At 38.2% G+C, this 19,856-nt stretch overlaps 1 protein-coding gene across 2 annotated transcripts in view; it reads left to right on the top strand.

The window, feature by feature from the left end:
* Nucleotides 1–19,856, top strand: part of cnot4b (CCR4-NOT transcription complex, subunit 4b) — a 39,492-nt gene that overhangs the window by 14,236 nt on the left and 5,400 nt on the right. The window contains exons 4-13 of one of the 2 annotated variants that reach the window (XM_065289880.2): nucleotides 5,768–5,854; nucleotides 6,030–6,131; nucleotides 6,212–6,337; nucleotides 6,421–6,539; nucleotides 8,495–8,698; nucleotides 8,935–8,992; nucleotides 9,113–9,368; nucleotides 9,533–10,084; nucleotides 18,296–18,517; nucleotides 19,254–19,313. In XM_065289880.2, coding sequence (XP_065145952.1) covers nucleotides 5,768–5,854; nucleotides 6,030–6,131; nucleotides 6,212–6,337; nucleotides 6,421–6,539; nucleotides 8,495–8,698; nucleotides 8,935–8,992; nucleotides 9,113–9,368; nucleotides 9,533–10,084; nucleotides 18,296–18,517; nucleotides 19,254–19,313 — 1,786 coding nt within the window. The remainder of the gene's footprint in view (nucleotides 1–5,767; nucleotides 5,855–6,029; nucleotides 6,132–6,211; nucleotides 6,338–6,420; nucleotides 6,540–8,494; nucleotides 8,699–8,934; nucleotides 8,993–9,112; nucleotides 9,369–9,532; nucleotides 10,085–18,295; nucleotides 18,518–19,253; nucleotides 19,314–19,856) is intronic. The other variant, XM_065289881.2, reaches the window with a different exon arrangement.

Raw genomic sequence — 19,856 nt, 5'->3', positions numbered from 1 at the left:
TTGAAAGATGACATTAGGTACGTTTACATGCAACCAAATAATCCGTTTGTTATCGTATTGATGGCTCAATTGTATTGAAAAGCCTTCATGTAAACACCTTAATTAATTTAATACGATTGAGTACGATCAGATGCACATTTGGATCGTATTGAAGGGAGTGTTGTACTCTGATCTGTGATCCGATCCGCAGGAGAAAAGTAAGCATGTAAACGCGTGAATCGTAGTATTTTCTCAATCGGATGCAAAAATACATTGTGCACATGCGCAGAACATTTGTGCTCAAGTTCACGTCTTATATTAAACTCTTATATCACATGATTCTCATCACAGAAACACACAATAGCAAAGTGGTATCACACATTATTAAGGTTACTGGGGTCACGCAATGTACATTCTGCCGCGTTTATGTGTACTTTTAAAACATTAGGCTACTTAAAGCAATAAAATTGCATTAAAGCAAAAAAAGCGTAGTGCCTTTTGAAAAGTGTGTTTTCATCACCTAAATCTGAAAACTTCTTAAGAACAACTTTCTCCAACTCCGTTTTGACTTTAATCCAGAGATAAAGGATGAACTCGACGAGAGATGCTGTCCGCAGCGAGGCGTTGGCAAGTCCTATGCTTTTTTTCGATTTGAGCTACTGTTTAAACTCTTTCCACCAGTTGTTGTTTTTCTGCGGGTTAAAGATGAAAGTATTTTGTTCATTACTTATTGGTATTTGAGCTGTGAACAGTCATTGGGATGCTTTTGGGCTAGTTTTAAATATCCATTTTGGATGATTCTGATACGCGAATCTGGCAACCCTGGCTGTACGTTTGCGCAGACGTTCGGTTCGGATTCTACAGAATGTACATTTAAACGAACATTTTAATCAGATTGCAATCTTTAGGGTGCATGTAAACTGTATCGTCGTAACCTTCAAACGTATTAAATTTAATCGGATTGACAAAATTTTGTGCATGTAAACATAGCCAATGTGTGCCAACGTTCATCCAATTCTTCTTCCATGCACTTAGAGGACTTTGCTGAAAAATCATTGTGGCAGATTTTAAGTGAAAATATAATATGTGCCAAATGCATTCAGTCAATTATCAAATTTTTGATGAATGTGGCATTTTGCTGCTTTTGCATTTGTTTTGGTTAGTTTCCATTGTTTGTTACACATTTTGTTATCTGTGTCCTAAAAAGGTCTTGGTTTGTTTGGTAACTGTTGCAATATAAAGGTTAAGGAGCATTTGTCCTAGTTGCTTAAGCTTCTGTGCTGGTAAAATCACATTCTTTTGTGCAAGAAGACCAATCTGACATTCTTGGTCTGAGTCTAATAAATTGCTTATTGGTATGAACCTCTGAGCCATATATAATAAATACATTTCTAAGTATTTCTCATATTGCTGTTATTAATCTTTGACAAGTAACTTATCCCACATTATTGAATAATGGTACATTTAACATATTTTTTAATCGAGATGTGCTGTTGCTTTTCTCAGTAATTGTATATTCGATTTCTGCCTGGGAGATAATAAATTGGTTGGAGAAAATCCCATAAGGATTGTAGGAACTGAGCCATATCTGTGTCACCGGTGGGCTCTTTTGGCTTTGCCAGTAAGCAGCTTCCCAGCCATCCAGAAAACCTTAAAGTGATACGTATGTTACAGACCGATCTGAACAACATACAAACTGCATAGGATTGGGGCTGCAATTTTGTCTAATTTAGTTAGGAGTCTAGTACAATTTGTGTTATTTTGGCATGTCACATAGACTTCTATCCATCTGAAGCTCAGAAGTCTTCACAATGAATTGCTTGGAGATATCATTAGATATGTAGATATGATTTGGTTTTGTGCCACACATTGTTAAAGTGCATAAACATTGGTCACTGGCAAAAGGGATATAGCTACCTGAATACAGTACCAGCTACATTATTCTTAGTCTGTGGTACAACCAACCCACAAAAACATCTCTCTGCCTCTTCTGTCTGACGTCCTTTCTCTCTTTCTCTTCAGTTGCCATCACAACTGACGTCATGCACCCTGAATAGCTCTCAGCAGAGAACAACTTATTCACTGTGAAAAACACAGAGAATGAAAACGCTTTTCTTTCCAAGAGCGTTTAAATGAGATCAGGAGCACAGAGACACATATGAAATAGTTTCTTGACTGCTCGGCCTAAATCTTGTGCTCCGAGAAAATCTTTATTAATGAGAGAGATGTTTTAAGGAGTGTAATTCAGTCTCTTAGGGTCTCCCTTCTATTACACTGTAAAAATTATTTGTCACACTTACATTTTTAAGTTTAATCAACTTGAATTTACAATTCATTTCAACTTTCTTGACACTGTTAAAGGTAAGGGTTGGATCACCTTAAAAAATTACTTTAGTTGGTAACGAAAGTTTTCATTTAAAGTGAGAAAATTTAATTTGAAAATTCAAGTAATTTTTAAACTTGGGATGCACCGATCCGATATTCTGGATTGGTTTCGGGGCCAATCTGGGCTTTTTGGCTGGATCAGATATCGAGCTTAAAGGCCGATCCAATTTCGATACTGTGCGTTATACTAAGCGCATAATTCCCAAAATAACTTTTTTACTGTAAATGTTTTGCGCAATATATTTAATAAATTTAATATATTTCAAACACTTATTTGTACCTCTTATATGTCCTCCTTAACACTGCCATGATTAATAATTCCTAAAGTTCTTGTAACTTGTAAATCATTTTAAATTGTTTTTTAAATTTAAAATTACTAATGTTTAACATTGAGTGCATGCAATTTTTAATTGTTCAAGATAATACAGACATACAGTATCGGCAGGTATCGGTATCAGCAATTGAAAAAGTGTTATCGTGCATCTCTATTTTAAATGTTTTTTCACCTTTTCACTTAAGGGATAATTCCGGTATTTAACACTTTGAGTCTCATTTCTGGTTTGTTTTGGATGAACTACAGTGATGGACACTGAAATTTTGACAATGGGTCGTGTCTTGACTTTTGGACTCGCTTAGAAGCGTCTCTTGACTGCTTCGGAATGGAAGTCAATGGCCATGCACAAACATGTCATTAAAACAACACTTAACGTTAATTTTCAAAACGGTCCTACTCACCGAGTGGTTCGTGGTGTTCGTTGATGATTTAAAAACAAGTTGTGTAGCGAAATACAGTTTCTGTCGTGTTTTATTTGACATTTTGTTCAATTCCATTGACTTCTCTTGGAAGACTCATTGCTCGCTGATATATCATTCCGCCACTGGAAATGGAAAAAGGGTCTGTTTACATGTGGTTGTAGTTTTTTCGCTCGGTTTAAATACATTTTTCCCAATAATATTTGATGGCTCCGTGACCAGCCTTAGGTTTGAAGTTGAGCTCAATTGTGACTGTCTATACGCTAGACACCGAGCGTACTTGTATGGCAAAGTGGTTGTCGCCATCAAGTGGTCGGGAGTGTGCTAACGCTTCAGACTCAAATATAGAGCGGAAGTATATACGCGGTTGTGAGGTATCTGAAAAAATAGTTCCACTATAGCAAATAACACGGATTGAAATCATACATTGCGCCAATATATTTGATTTTAATCATCAACGAACACCACGACCCACTCGGTGAGTAGTACAGTCTTGAAAATCAACGTTAAGTGTTGTTTTAATGACATGTTTGTGCATGGCCCTTGACTTCCATTCTGAAGCGGTCAAGAGACGCTTCTAAACGAGTCAAAAACTCAAGACACGACCCATTGTCAAAATTTCTGTGTCCATCACTGTAGTTCATCCAAAACAAACCAGAAATGAGACTCAAAGTGTTAAATACCGGAATTATCCTTTAAAGTGAGAAAATTTTAGTTGAAAATGTTTAAATATTTTAGGTGATACCAATTCAAGAAGAGCAGCTTTCACTTTTTATAATGTAGTGAGTAGTTGCTATAAATTATAAAAATAAAGTTAAATTAGCCTAAGTTATTTCAACTTCATTTTTTATCATTTTAAAGCAACTCCTTACTAGTCAATGAATTTATTTCAAATTAATTGTAATTTAAAATAATTAAACTTAATGTAATTGCAACAAATCGTTTTTACATTGTAGGTATTTTGGGACTTTCATCGGACGCATGTGCGGTGACGCGATACGCGTCTGGTCCGAACTTTACTTCCGGTTTCTGTTTGTTTAATGGTCTGACTAGTTGCTAAACTGAACTCTTGAACAAATACCTCGTCGAAAATAACAAATGTTTTGGTTTCCTAGGTAATCTACGTGTTGTTTATTTTGCTTGTTATATAAATACACTATGTTTAAAGTACTTTGTTGTTATTTATTCTTAGCGGAGTTTACCGGAAGATACATGTTAACCACGAAAACAGCTTGTTTATGTTGTTACTGCTGAAACCGTCTTTAGTGTTATAATTTTATTTAAATTCTTTGAAATGTCATTAAATTTTTTTTAATGTGGACCCTCTTTTTTATGTCTTTAAAATTCTAAAGGTGTATCAGGGGACAGCTACCCTGAAACACCTTGAGAATTTTAAAGACCCATGCTCGCTTAAAGTGTTATGGGATTTTTCTCACCGAATGTTGTTTGTGTAGTTATAGTTTTTTTACTTTGAAGTATTTAGGCAATTTCTCTTCTGCCGGTCTCGTTTTGCTGTTTTTGAGCTTTTGTTAATTTCTCACTGTTCAGCTAAGGCGTTAAGTGTGAGGACTGCTTCACTCGAACAAAGACCACAAAGAAATATCCGGTCTGCTTTCACAGTTCAAGAGTGATCAGAATCTCAAAAGCACCATGTCGCCAAGCTAAAGTTTTCCACCAATGAGCTGTCATTCACTTGCTACTTGCTTGTGTCCCACACTGTGTTATATTTTATATTTTTATTGTTGATTTACAGACCTCCTTGTTAAACATCCTTTCGAGCTTTAGGTCATTAGTTTCCAGTACAGTCTGTTATTTGAAACAAATCCATTTTTTTACTGTTTCGAATGACTGACTGTTTTATTCCAACTTTGTAAAACAATTTACCTCTTAAACATTTTGCTTATAATTAACCGACTGTAAATTACAGAAATGATCTTTTCCCGCTCCTCAAATCCTCCTGGAAAGTATTTATGATTTTGGAAGTCGTAATGACAGTGTGATATTGTAAAAGTGATTTTGGTTGAGGATAAAAAATAATGGACACACTGGGCCGTTTCATCTTTACTTCTCTGTTCCACATATTGCGATAAAATTGGCAGCTTGCTGGGTTAATGCTAATAATGTGCCAAAAATTGAAAGTGAAGAATGCAAATTGTGTATATAATTGGTGCATTATGCATTTGATCATACCGGAGGGTAAATTAATAAGTGACATTTTCTAGCAAAACCGTGTAGCAATGCATACAAATGGAAATGTACACTCAATATTTACAAATCCAAATGAGCGGTCAGCGGTCATTACCTCTTCGCTTCTGGCATGGCGTTTGCAATGACGCTCCCAAATCGTAAGCCAGAGCCTAGGAAAGTCATGTCTTTGCCAGTAGAGGTAATTGTAAGGTTTTGATGGCATTTGCAAGCAAAAATGTTGTAGTCGTAATTAATAATGTTGATTAGGTTACGTCTAGTTCCTAACCTAGATTTAACCTGGCTCTAGGAAAATCAATGCTGATGGTGTCATGATGAAGTGTCGTGATAATTAAATGTACCCTTCTGTGAATGACATTTATAAATGAACTGCTGTTGATGATTCGTAATCAAGTCTGCCGGTTTCATCAACATCTGTTTAAATATAATTGGTTTCCGATTGCAGGTCTTAAAAAGGCCGGAATACTTTGGGAAGTTCGGAAAGATCCATAAGGTGGTCATCAATAACAGCACTTCTTATGCTGGCTCACAGGTGAGCATCACTATCTTCAGTCAACAACATCACATCTGTAAAATTACCCTTAAAAGTAATCTAACATGAATTATGACCTGATCCATCATAAAATCTCAGTTTACAATAGCTGTTTTACATTATTTTTTCCTTGCATGTGACAGTGCACTGTATTCATCCATCATTTTGTCCCCAGGGTCCTAGTGCCAGTGCCTACGTCACTTACATCAGATCAGAGGACGCCCTTAGAGCTATACAATGTGTTAATAATGTTGTAGTAGATGGGAGAACTCTCAAGGTAATTTATCTAACATCTTTTAAAGAATATTGAGTCAATGAAATGTATAAGCATATCTAACTTGAATTTCTGTCATGCAGGCTTCTTTAGGTACAACAAAATACTGCAGTTATTTTCTAAAAAGCATGCAGTGTCCCAAACCAGACTGCATGTATCTGCATGAGCTGGGAGACGAAGCAGCTAGTTTTACAAAAGAGGAAATGCAGGTATTTTGTTGCAGCTTTTTTTACCTCTTTGCTTAAATTTCTACAACTTTAAGTCTGAACTGTTTTTTATTTGCCAACTGCAGGCAGGGAAACACCAAGAATATGAGCAGAAACTCTTACAAGATCTCTACAAAGCAAACCCCAGCTTTCTGCAGAACTCAACAGGGGAGAAGTCAAAGAGCAAATCGGGCACATCACCGAGGTTTGCATTAAAAAAGTCATACCCATCACATAAGATGAAGAACAAATACTTGATATGATACTTATAATACTTTATTTCAGAAGTTCACAGAGGCTGAAAATATTTTAGTATAATTTAAAAGAAATTGTAGGTGTGACAAAAATTTTCCATTAGAAAAAAATCCCATTAGAGTTCCTCAGGACAAAATATTTGGGCACTTTGTCTTGGGGGGGGTTTGGGGGGAACAGTATTTTATGCATTCTGACTTATTAACAGTTCAAGAGTTGGATTCTTCATGCTAAACATAGGCAAAGTGTCAAAAAAGCAGTTGGATGTGTGAGTATTTCTGTGCCGAATGCACTTCGCCAGGGGTTGTACAAGTTTCAAAAAGTTTTTTTTTGTACATGGGTACATCTTGCGTATCATGGGTAGACGTTACGTATTATTATATTTCTTTTATGGGCACTTCCCCCGGAATAGCACACCCACATGTCAATCAGCATGAGAGCGAGAACCGAGGACGCTAGAAGTTACAGGCATAACTTCATGCGACAGCTTTGTTTTATATTAAGACTCAACAATGAAAGAAGATCATCACCTAAAGGTTTATTAGGAACACCTGTTCAATTTCTCATTAATGCAATTATCTAATCAACCAATCACATGGCAGTTGCTTTAATGCATTTAGGGGTGTGGTCCTGGTTAAGACAATCTCCTGAACTCCAAACTGAATGTCAGAATAGGAAAGAAAGGCGATTTACAAAGAATGGTGTGAAAAGGAAAAAACATCCAGTATGCGGCAGTCCTGTGGTTGAAAATGCCTTGTTGATGCTAGAGGTCAGAGGAGAATGGGCCGACTGATTCAAGCTGATAGAAGAGCAACTTGGACTGAAATAACCACTCGTTACACCGAGGTATGCAGCAAAGCATTTGTGAAGCCACAACACGCACAACCTTGATGCAGATGGGCTACAACAGCAGAAGACCCCATCGGGTACCACTCACCTCCACTACAAATAGGAAAATGAGGCTACAGTTTGCACAAGCTCACCAAAATTGAACAGTTGAAAATTGGAAACATGTGGCCTGGTCTGATGAGTCTCGATTTCTGTTGAGACATTCAGATGGTTGAGTCAGAATTTGGCATAAACAGAATGAGAACATGTATCCATCATGCCTTGTTACCACTGTGCAGGCTGTGTAATGGTGTGGGGGATGTTTTCTTGGCACACTTTAGGTCCCTTAGTGCCAGTTGGGCATCGTTTAAATGCCACGGCCTACCTGAGCATTGTTTCTGACCATGTCTATCCCTTTATGACCACCATGTACCCATCATCTGATGGCTACTTCCAGCAGGATAATGCACCATGTCACAAAGCTCGAATTATTTCAAATTGGTTTCTTGAACATGACAATGAGCTCACTGTACTAAAATGGCCCACACAGGCGTCAGATCTCAACCCAATAGAGCATTTTTGGGATGTGGTGGAACGGGAGCTTCGTGCCCTGGATGTGCATCCCACAAATCTCCATCAACTGCAAGATGCTATCCTATCAATATGGGCCAACATTTCTAAAGAATGCTTTCAGCACCTTGTTGAATCAATGCCATGTAGAATTAAGGCAGTTCTGAAGGCGAAAGGGGGTCAAACACAGTATTAGTATGGTGTTCCTAATAATCCTTTAGGTAAGTGTTATTGTTTTAATTAGGGATGCGCTTCTATATTGGCCTATAATTGGTATTGGCAAATAGAAGCATTTGATTCCCTAATAATTTGAAACAAGAAGTAAAGAGCAAAACTATATCTATATATGTCATTCTTTAAGTATCTGCATAGAAATTTTGTATCGGTGCATCCCTTGTTTTAATACTTCTCATTAAAACCAGTATTATAAATGTTACATAATGTAGTTTGCAGTCTTGCATTCTTGTCACGCATCTACATCTTTCTTTCCAACATTTTTCACATCCACAGTTCCAACAGTAACAACAAAGAAGCGTGGCCTTCATTACAAACCACAGGAAAGACACCCAATGGGCTTCCAGATCCCCATGAAACTCCATCTCTAGACGGCGGCTCAGACTCGGAAAACACAACTCCAGATGGACTGGACACAGAGCTGGGCCTGAGTCCCATCACCGGCCTGCCCCCCTTCATGTCTAACTGTGACCCTGTCAGGTAGCCAATCTGTTAACTTGTTTGCTAATGCCTTATATCTTTGCATAATTATCTTCTCAGTGATTTAAGGGCAGCAAGGTTATGTTAATCTGTGAGGCATTACAATACATTACAGCTAATCTTTTTTTCTGAGGCCATACATACTAAAGTGTTATGACTAGCTGCATAGCAACAATATAAATGCTCCAGGACAACTGTACAATAGTTGACCTGGCTTGATCCTTTTTCGTCTGCAGCCCAAGTAATAAATCTTCAGACAGCATCGGCATGAGTAATGGAGAAACATCACAACAAGTAAGTTCACAAGTCGTAAAAATGATTTTGATTGTCTTGGAAGAATAACACCAGTTAAGTTTTGCATAAATGGCATTTATAAATGTTTAACTTGGAGTTGCATTATTTTTAACCCTTCAGATTTCTGGCAACGACTCTCCATCGCCCCCTCCTGGCCTGAGCAAGCCATCTTTAGTGGTGCCCATCTGTGTATCAGGGCTGACAGCGCGGTCACCTTTTGAAAGTGCATCAGCTGACTCACAGTCGCTTTTTTCAGACAACAGCAACTTTCGGCATCCTAATCCAATCCCGAGTGGCCTCTCCGGCTTTCCCAGTTCCCTTCACAGCAACCCAGACTGGCCCACTACCCCAGAACCACAGAGCCTCTTTACCTCAGGTGCTTAATTTAGACTTGATATCTGATGATATTTTATGTCAAAATGTATGTGTTTATATTTTAAATTTGTAAAGAAATGAATAAGTAGCCAATTTTATTGTATGCAGTAATTTAAAGCATTTAATCTTATGGCTTTAAAAATAATAATAATTTCATTTTTACAGAGACCATACCAGTGTCATCATCCACAGACTGGCAAGCGGCCTTCGGCTTTGGCTCTTCGACCAAGCAACAGGACGACGACCTTGGCTTTGACCCCTTCGATGTCACGCGCAAGGCGCTCGCTGACCTTATCGAGAATGAACTTCATGTTCAAGACAAAACCTCTTTTCCCACAACCACCACAATGTCAGCACCAGGCTTCCCCCACGGGCCTGTATTCGGCTCCCTCCACAACGCCCCCTCTGTGAAAAGTCCTCTTCAGCCCCCTTCGTCATCACACTTCCCCCCGAACTCCAGCCTGCCCTCGAGGGCCTTCTCCCAGGTCCCACATCGCACCGTATACAACTCCTTTAGCTTTCCCGGCCAGACGCAGACCTCCCGTCACAGTTGGATGGGCGGGCCCATGTGCAATAACCTCCCGCACTTGAATCACACCGGCGGCCATGGTGCCGCCCTCTCTTCTGGTACACACCACAGCAGCTTTTTGGACTTAAATATGGCACCACAACAGCAGCAACATCACAGTACGGGGCTCGGAGGTATTACTATGACAGGTATGTACACACAGTTAAATGTTTGTAAGATCAAATCATTATGATATTATACTATAAGGTTGTTAAATGCAGTTGGACACACACATACTGGATTATTTTCAATTATTGGTAACTGCAAATTTAAACACTGGGTGGCAGTGTGGTGCCACGTTCAGAAATGGCTTGTGTAGGATCTATCTGAAATCTCTGTCAAAAAACATTTGGGTGATTGCCAAGGGCATGTAGTTTTATTAGTATGTAGTGTAGTAGAATGTAGTATGTAGTTTTATTAAAAGTAGCCTGTCTAACTTGAATCGAAAAGACACTAACGGCGGTTTTATACTATGCGTGTGAGCAGCATGTAGGCGTAACATTGGCAGCATGTTAGGAGAGTGTTTGCCGTGCGTGACCATTATGCTTTCACACCGGCTACGTTTGCGGCACGATTTGCATGTGAAAAGTGTACGTCTAGAGAAGAGATACAGAGCTACTTCAAACTATAACTGTCACATTAATAATCTGATTTCTATTAAATAGTATTAAGTCTGACTGCATGTTTATAGATATATTCATAGATGTAGCTGAGAGACAAGAGTAAGGCACCATCTTTGTAAAACTGCTTTTAAAAAAACATAAGTTAAGTACTAACTATGGGATTTTAAATATTTTTAATAGCTAATAAATGAATGGCAAAAACACAACTGTTACAAGTCAACACTGCTTATTCAATGTACAATAAACAAATAATAATAAAAATAATAATAATAATGTTACTAAATTCTGAACAAAAATGTAATTCAAAATAGTCTTGTATCGTGATGCGCATCGTATCGGGACCCTTGTATCGGGATACGTATCGTATCTGGGAATTGTTGGCGATACACAGCCCTATTCAGCACATCTCCTGCTCCGCGAGTATGCACTGCTGATGCGTGCAGTGTGCATGCTCTAACTTGTTAACATGGCCGAAAAACATGCACGCATACGCGCTGCTCATGCATGCGATGTGAAACCGACGTAAGCCTGAAGTATAGTACTGTTTTTACACGTACGCGAGGTTAGCATGCAATAGTAGGTCTCAAATGTCGTCATCAGAATAGTAGGCATGTCCTGTACGTGCACCGACGGACTTTTGTAACCACGCATATTTGTATGCGTAAGTTGCACATTCACGTATGTAGTATGTAGCAGAGTAAAGGTATTGTGATTTGTTGCAATCACGTGTGTCAATACGAGTCAATGCAAAGCATAGTTCAACTGTGTATTCAACTGTGGGTTGCTTATACATCGCGAAAAGTGAAGCCGCATGATCTTTGATCGTCCCATGGTGGCTGGCTGCAGTACAAGTCATAAACCCTGCCTTCTCCATGCAAACGAACATGAATCGGCTCTAAATACATTTTTTTTTACATTTCCAGTAAAATTTGGTCTTTTAAGGTACCCTATTTTCCGGACTTTAAGCCGCACCGGAGTAGAAGCCGCATCATTCAAAAATGCGTCATTAAGACGAAATAACATATATAAGTCGCAGAAGACTATACGTCACGTTTATTTTGAAAATTATTTCACAAAATCCAAGCCGAAGAACAGACATTTAATCTGGAAAGGCGAGTTATTCAACTTAACAATAACAGACAGAACAGCATGCTAAATAGATGTCTGTACGTTAAAAGTAATATTATCAGTTATTTAGACGATAAACCATGGCATACAGAACTTACCTGGAAGGTTGAATGGGCTAAATTAACAGAACAAGCCAACTAGCGTGATGTTCGCAGACTCGTCATTCCACATCACTGAATCCATTGAATTACATAAATACAGGAGCAGCATATGGCGGACTCTCATGGATGTAGACGGTAATGTTGTCTCTTGCCTCGTAAATGTCAAAATTAATTCATACTGACTTACAAGGCGCACCTGACTATAAGACGGAGCATCAGTCAAGATATGAAAAAAGCGGCTTATAGACTGAAAAATACATTTGTTGTTATCATGCTGAGAAGTGTTCAATTGTTCATTTTTGTGAGAAGTTTCATTTTAGCTAGTTTGATACCGCGGCTCCGCCTCTGGCTCCACGGACGATTTCTTCTGCACGTGCCCTGGCTCCAAACTGAAGTTTTTACGGAACATGACACCGCCTATGGTCAGACATTTTTTGCTTCAATTCCATACAATGCAAGGAAGAGTCGTTGCGTCGTCCATATTTTCTTACAGTCGTCTATGGTGTACACTAGCATACCCAAAAAAGAAACGAACTATACTCCAGGTTTAAACAAAGACCTTGTAGATTTGTGTTTACTCTCTGCTGTGGATTTTGAAATGGCTCATAACTTACAAAAAATGAAATGCCAGGTCTGTCAGTCTGAAGAGAGGCTACAGTTTGACATTTTATAAATCCCTTACCTGAACCCGTCAGCAAAGAGCAAAGCTGTTCAATCCGGATCTCAAATATCATAAAACCTTGGTTATTTTTTGATACCATAACAAAAATAAACAAGAAAATCTCTGCGCTGTAGACAACAAATTGTTCTTGTTTCGAGCAGATAACACTCATCTTAACAAGTTGTCCTGAATTATTACAGACATCAGTACTTGAGTCTTGTACGGAGTAGTCAGATGTTTTTTTATTTATATACGATAATGATTTTAATATACACGATTGTACAGATGTTTGCCAAATGGATAAAAGCTTAGAAGTGCTCAGTTGAAATAAACCCAAGTATTGCAGAAGGTTTACACCAATCTACATTGGGGTCCTGGTCACGCTGTGATTTATTTTGTGTCAGTCAGTTTTAGAGATTCATTTGTGGGTAAAGTATTAACATTAAATATTACATTTTATTTGAGTTGGTGCAAAGAGAAGCCAACATAAAATGGAAGAGCAACCTTGGGTTTTCATCGCTTATTAGAATATAATAAGCAATAAAAGATAATCAACTCATTTTTTTATAAGCACTGGTTTCATGTTTGTCTCTGTTGTGCTATAGAGTGTATTTTATGTTTGTTTGTTCAATCCATGTGTCTCTGTGAGGCGAATGCTCTTTCCAAGTTTGAAATGGTGTCCTCCAGAGGATCCAGCTGCCCAGGACCCAGGAGCAGAATGTTGCATTATTTACGAAGACGAATCAAAATCCCAAAATAGGCTAGAAGGCCAACACATACAGACGTCTTAGTTACGTGTTTGTGTGAAAGACGATTTCTGCCATCCAGAATAAAGTTGTGAACATGGGCGGTTGTGTATATTCAACACCAAATGGTGGCATTTTGCCACCAAAATTTGAGAGTGTGCCACTGAATTTTACATCGTCGCACATGTGCGACCAGTAAATTTGACCTTTTTTTTGTGATGTCACACTGAATTTGAAACGGCACATTGTACTTTCTGCATCTGTCATTAAAGTATTTATTAGTAATACAGTGGAAATTAGTAGAAATGTGAATATTTGGTAAGCATGTTGATTTTTGGTGTGTGCCCCTAAATTTTCTGGTTGCGCCCCAAACATTTTCAGTTAGGGGCTACTGTGCTCCTAGTGAAAAAAGTTAGTCTGGAGCCCTGAACACAATCTCATGGCATTTCATGCATATTTTACAAGGTGGCAAATTTGTATTACTTAAGTCGCCCCCTGACATTGGTGCAGGAGTTTTATAAATATATATTTTTTTACATTTATTACATTTTGTATGATTTACTTTGTTCAAATTCATACGAATTACCATATTTTCCAGACTATAAATCACACTTTTTTTCATAGTTTGGTGGGACTTCTTGTCAGGTGCGACTTATATGTCAAAATTAATTCATATGAACCAAGAGAAACCATTACCGTCTACAGCCACGAGAGTCCACTCTATGCTGCTCTTGTATTTATGTAATTCAATGGATTCAGTGATGTGGAATGAGTTTGGGACCTTTTTGAACTTAAAGGGATACTTCACCGATTTAGCATTCAGCTTTGTATCTGTAGAAACCCGGCAGTATTACTGAATGACCATGTTTCCCTCCCTCATTTCCCCCTGAGAGGAGAGATATCTGCATTTTGGTTCTGCAAAAAAGTCCTCCGATGATGTAATATGACGATTTTTGCATCATCGGAGGACTTTTTTGCAGAACCAAAATGCAGATATCTCTCCTCTCAGGGGGAAATGATGGAGGGAAACATGGTCATTCAGTAATACTGCCGGGTTTCTACAGATACAAAGCTGAATGCTAAATCGGTGAAGTATCCCTTTAATTTGGCTTGTCGTGTTAATTTAGCCTATTCAGCCTCCAGGTGTGTTCGATATGCTATTGTGTTCAGTGAATAAATGGTAATGTTACGTTAACATGTACGGACACCTATTCAGCCCTCTGTTCTGTGTGCCATTTTTTAGTTGAATAACTTGCCTTTCCAGATTAAATGTCTGTTCTTAGGCTTTGATTTTGTGAAATCATTTTCTAAATAAAAGCGATGTATAGCCCAGTGCGACTTATATATGTTTTTCCCTCTTCAAAACCCATTTTTGACTGATGCGACTTATGGTCCGGAAAATACGGTAGCTGTATCGTACGACCACATTCGTACGTTTTGGTATGATTTACTTCCAACATGTAAGATTGTTTTTTTAAATAATTTAATGTTTTTGTATGATTCACTTTCATAAGAATCACACACAATCGCGCACATTCATAAGAATCAACCAACTCGTTAAATATACAAATTCCTGTGACTGCAGGCTAATATATTCTTGCCCACTTGGCTAAATGTGCATTTTCTAATCAGAGCGAAGGGATGTTGGGCTCTGATGACTCAGGAGAAAAGTATGTCATATGGCATCAGAGGGGAGTCCATCTGCTCCTTAAATTCCCATGTTGCTAATAATTAAATTATGAGCATAATCTGTTCAGCAGTATCGATGCTGTTGGCGACTGGGCAGGGTGCACTATTATTGTCCAAAATATAGGCTCCGGTTTTGCTGATGCTATCATATTTTGTGTTAAAACTGGGTAATGTAGTTCATGAAGTTATATTTCAATAAATTTGTGGCTTGTATTCGCGTAATTTTTTAAATGGTGATTTTTGCTGTGGCCCTTTACGTGTACACGAGGTTACCTGCACAGTCAAATGCACAGCCTTCCAGGTATACTTAATTTGGCATGGGTGCATACACAGGTATTTGACACGTGCATTACGACAAATTGCAATACTGCGTACTTCTGTATGTACAACATTTTGGCAGTGCGAGTATAGTACGTACATACTATTCTGATGATGAAATTTGTATCACACGCACTGTACGCTGATCCTCACATATTTGTAAAATGTAAAGTATACCCAGGTCTTTAGATATAATGAGAAATTAGCCAGTTGCTTGTTAATTGCCATGTTTGTTCGTGTAAAATTGTTACTAAATGAAAGCAGGGAAAGAACGTTGAAATTGTATGTTTTGTGACGGCAGTTTTTATTAAGATATTTTAATTACATTTGTTAACATTTAAATTATTTTTTGTGTTGATGATTACTCAATCATTCATTTCACAAGAGATTTGTTTTTAACAGATTAATTGAATCAAAGTTTAAAATAAACAAACAAAAAAATTTTTTTGATCTTAAAATCCATCTAAATAATGGCTTGTGAAGTATCTTAACATTTCAAACTTGACCCAAGTTAAGGACACTAAACTAGCCTTCTGGCACAGTTTTAATGAAACATAACTGGCCAATAAAGGCACATTAAAATACTGCAATATTCATGATCTTGCTAAATTTGACATAAACAAGGCAATAAAGTAAATGATAAATTATTTAACATATTGCCTAGTGTTAATCTTGATATTTTTGCATAAAACCCCCACCACCGCCAACCCTATGTGTTCATATATTAATATTGTGGACATCCAGTGAGGTATTTTGGCGAAATTAAATATAAATGCTCATTACTGTAGCTAGCAGCTAGTAATTCACTGTATGTACGGTCACTGAAATAGTGGATGTTAACATTATATTAAACTAACACTGTGTTGCTATTCTTCATTCTTACTGTATTTAAAAAGTCACTGTTTTGGTTTTAATAAACTTTGATGTTAAATTTCCCAGTGTTAAAGGAAAACACCACAGTTTTTCAATGTTTTACTATGTTCTTACCTCAACTTAGATGCATTTAATCTTTGTACAGCACCTTGTGAATGTGTTAGCATGTAGCCTAGATCCATTCATTCCTTAGGATCCAAACAGGGATGAATTTAGAAGCCACCAAACACTTCCATGTTTTCTCTATTTAAAGATTGTTACATGAGTAGTTACACGAGTAAGTATGGTGGCACAAAAGAAAACTTTTGTTTGGAGCCATAGGAATCAATAAGGCTAGGCTAAATGCTAACACATTTAAGAAGCGCTGTACGAAGATTAAAAGTGCATGCATTGAAAAAAGATAGGTATGTATTAATTGATCAAAGTTGACGTAAAAACATAGTGTTTTCCTTATGCTTGCGTTGGTAGAATGTTAGACATGACAAAATTTTGTTTTAGGTTTATTTGCATACTTAATTTTGGTTGGTCTTCTTTTGTACATATTTTGTTAGGAATAGAAATAGGAAAAAAATACAGTTCACCAAACAACGAGGCCATAACTCTTAAACAAGACTAATAAAACCCCAAATTGGGCTGTTAATTCCCCAAATACAGAGTAAAGATTAAAGATAAGTATTGCATGATGTTATCACTTGCTTGGCCATCCTCCTGAGGTTTCTGGGGAGAAGGGCGTCGAGTAAAGGGCGATTTATAGTCGTGCGTAGGTCCTACGGCGTAGCAGCGACGGCGTAGGTTCCGCGTCGGTTTTCATTTATGCTTTTGCGTCATCGTCCGCGTCGACGTGCAAACACACGCGTAACCGCTGGTGGGCAGTATCCACGCGTGTAACCACAGTAGCAGTGCGACCGTCAGAGAAGAAGAAGCTTGGTAAGTTAACCCACAAACGAAGAAGAAACAGCAACTTGTTGTGTATAATTTGAGAAGACCAGCAATGATGGAAGTAAATAAACAGTGACTTTTGTTGCAGTTTGAGTTAAATCACTCTTCAAGTTGGCTCATCTTTGTTTTCACCGTCACAAACGGAAATACCTATGACGCAGTTTTTTTACCTGACGGGAGGGGTTCTGGTGGACCAATCACAGCGCTTGCGTCCGCGTAGATCTGATGCGCTGTTAAAATTTTACGCACAGGCTACACTAGCAATGGCGTAAAACCTACGCACGACTATAAATCGCCCTTAATGGAGTAGTATGAAGCCTTTACCGGCATTATGGAGGTGGCTGACGCAGTCTCGTTCCCGTCTTCCCTTAAGCCCAATTTATAGTCGTGCGTAAGCTCTTTGCCGTAGGTTATATGTAGCCTGTGCGTAGCTCTGCGTAGCCTGACGTGCACCTCGCAACATTTTTAACAGCGTGTCAGATCTACGCAGACCGCAAGCGCTGTGATTGGTTCACCAGAACCCCCCGGTCAGGGAAAAAAACTGCGTCATAGGTATTTCCATTTGCGATGGTAAAAACAAAGATGAGCCAAGTTGAGGAGTGATTTAACTCAAACTGCAACAAAGGTTGTTGTTTATATACTTCCATCATTGCTGTTCTTCGCAAATTATCCACAACAAGTTGCTGTTTGTTCTTCGTTTGTGGGTTAACTTGCTAAGCTTCTTCTTTTTTGACGCCGCGCTGCTACTGTGGTTACACACGTGGTTACTGCCTACCAGTGGTCTTGCGTGTGTGTTTGCACGTTGGCGCGAACGACAAAGCAAAAGTATAAATGAAAACCGATGCAGAACCGACACCGTCACGGCTACGCCGTAGGACCTACGCACAACTATAATGAGCCCTTTACTCCCTTACTGAACCGGTTTTTGATGACGCTCGGTGGATATCGATTTGTAGTGTTAAGCTCAAAGGTTGGGGGCGGGACTCTGGTTCTTGTAAGGGATTTAATGCATCGACCTCCAAAAACATGCGCCGGCATGACTTATCCTCGTTTTTTTGTCTCTTTCTGTCAACAGGTATTGTTTAGAAATAGTGAAAGCTTGTATCTTATTATAAGCACCTTTTCTCTTTATTTTTCTGTTTTCTCTTAATTGACGAGATAACTCGCCAATGGCGGGGAAAGAGTTAAATTATTGAGTAAGTAAAATATTGCAATCCTAATAATTGTCATTTTTGTTTTCCTCCCGTCTCTCTTTTTTTGGGGTGGCCTCCTTCTCAAACAGAAAACAGTAGCTCACCAGAAAGTCTAAATATGAAGGAGTGGCAAGACGGGCTCAGAGCGCTTTTACCCAACATCAACATCAACTTTGGTGGACTGCCCAGCTCCTCGTCGTCTTCATCCTCATCATCATCCTCTTCCTCCAGCATGAATCACACAGGCGGTATCACACACAGCCTCAGCTGGGACGGCACAGCCAGTTGGATGGACCCTGCCATCATCACAGGTAAGCGTGTGTGATTGGTATAGTGACCAGTTTTTGCCGATACTGACTGATTTATTAGACCACCACTCAGTGTAAGGTTTGTGCCCTAAAGTAACAGTATAGTGATTACCATAATCATTTGTTTATGTTTCTGTATTTGTTAATCTAGCAGTATGTTAAACTCTTTAGTCAGAGTAGTTTTTCTAATACTAAAATATAATTGTTGTTATCCATCCATCAATATTCGAATTGACTGTTTTACAAGAAAGGCAGAAAAAATATCAAAGCACTTGTTAAAAATGTTACCCTTGATTACTTAAAGTGCCCCTCAGATGGTGTTTTAGTTGGCTAATATTTTCTTAGATACCCGTACAATAGGTTAAAATGCATGACCTTTTTTTTAAGTTAAAAAAATCATTATATATCACCAATCATTATATACATTATATATAATCTTTTTTTTAAGGTGTTTAAAGATTCAGTCTGTCTAATCCCCTTTTTTCCGTCAGCCTACTCTGTTCTGATTGGCCAGCTGGCCCTGTTTGTTGTGATTGGTTTTTCCGCATACAGCGTGTGATGGAAAAGAAACGTGAAATGCGTACATACGCAAACGTGACTGACTGATAAAACATTACAGTTTGTAAACTCTAGTTAGTGACGTAGGAAAAATATTCGAGTTACTGACGACTCGTTGAGGCGATTCACAGTCGACTCCTTAATGTGGAAGAAAATAACTTTATTTGTCATGCACTTTCAGATGAACGACTCCGCAGACCGTTTACATTGATGGACAGCTACATTACACACTGCAATAAAGGTAATTTCAGTAAATCCGTCTAAGGGGCACTTTAAATGTGGGTATAAAACACGAATTCTTCCCTCCTGATTAACATGGTGTAACATCGACAACTCTCTGAAAAGGAAAGAGTCCGCATTAAAGCACTTTAAGAGAAATAGACAGATGTTTTAAAAAAATGTAAGCACTGTACTTGTTAATTTTTATGATAAGTGCTCTTGTATAGCTCAGTGGTAGAGCTTTAGTAGCGCAAAATGTCATGTGTTCGACCCAGGAAACACATACTTATAAAAAGTGTATACCTTGCAAATGCGCTGTGTATAGCTTTGGATAAAAGCATCATCCAAATGCATTAATGTAAATTAAGAATTTGCAGATATTGGATATTATTAGCTTGACATCATTTTGAACTATTATTTTTGGTCCATTTCTGTTAACTTTGGTATACTGCTAAAAGTTGATCAATCTTCTTTTGCCGAATCCATTCAGCCGATCTCCTGGTCTGGCGGTACCATCGCGCTAAAAAATAACCAGATAGTTTTGATATTTTTCCTATTTAAAACT

This window comes from Paramisgurnus dabryanus, chromosome 1, assembly GCF_030506205.2.
Source record: "Paramisgurnus dabryanus chromosome 1, PD_genome_1.1, whole genome shotgun sequence".
NCBI lineage: Eukaryota > Metazoa > Chordata > Actinopteri > Cypriniformes > Cobitidae > Paramisgurnus > Paramisgurnus dabryanus.
This window is presented reverse-complemented; position numbering and strand designations above follow the sequence as displayed.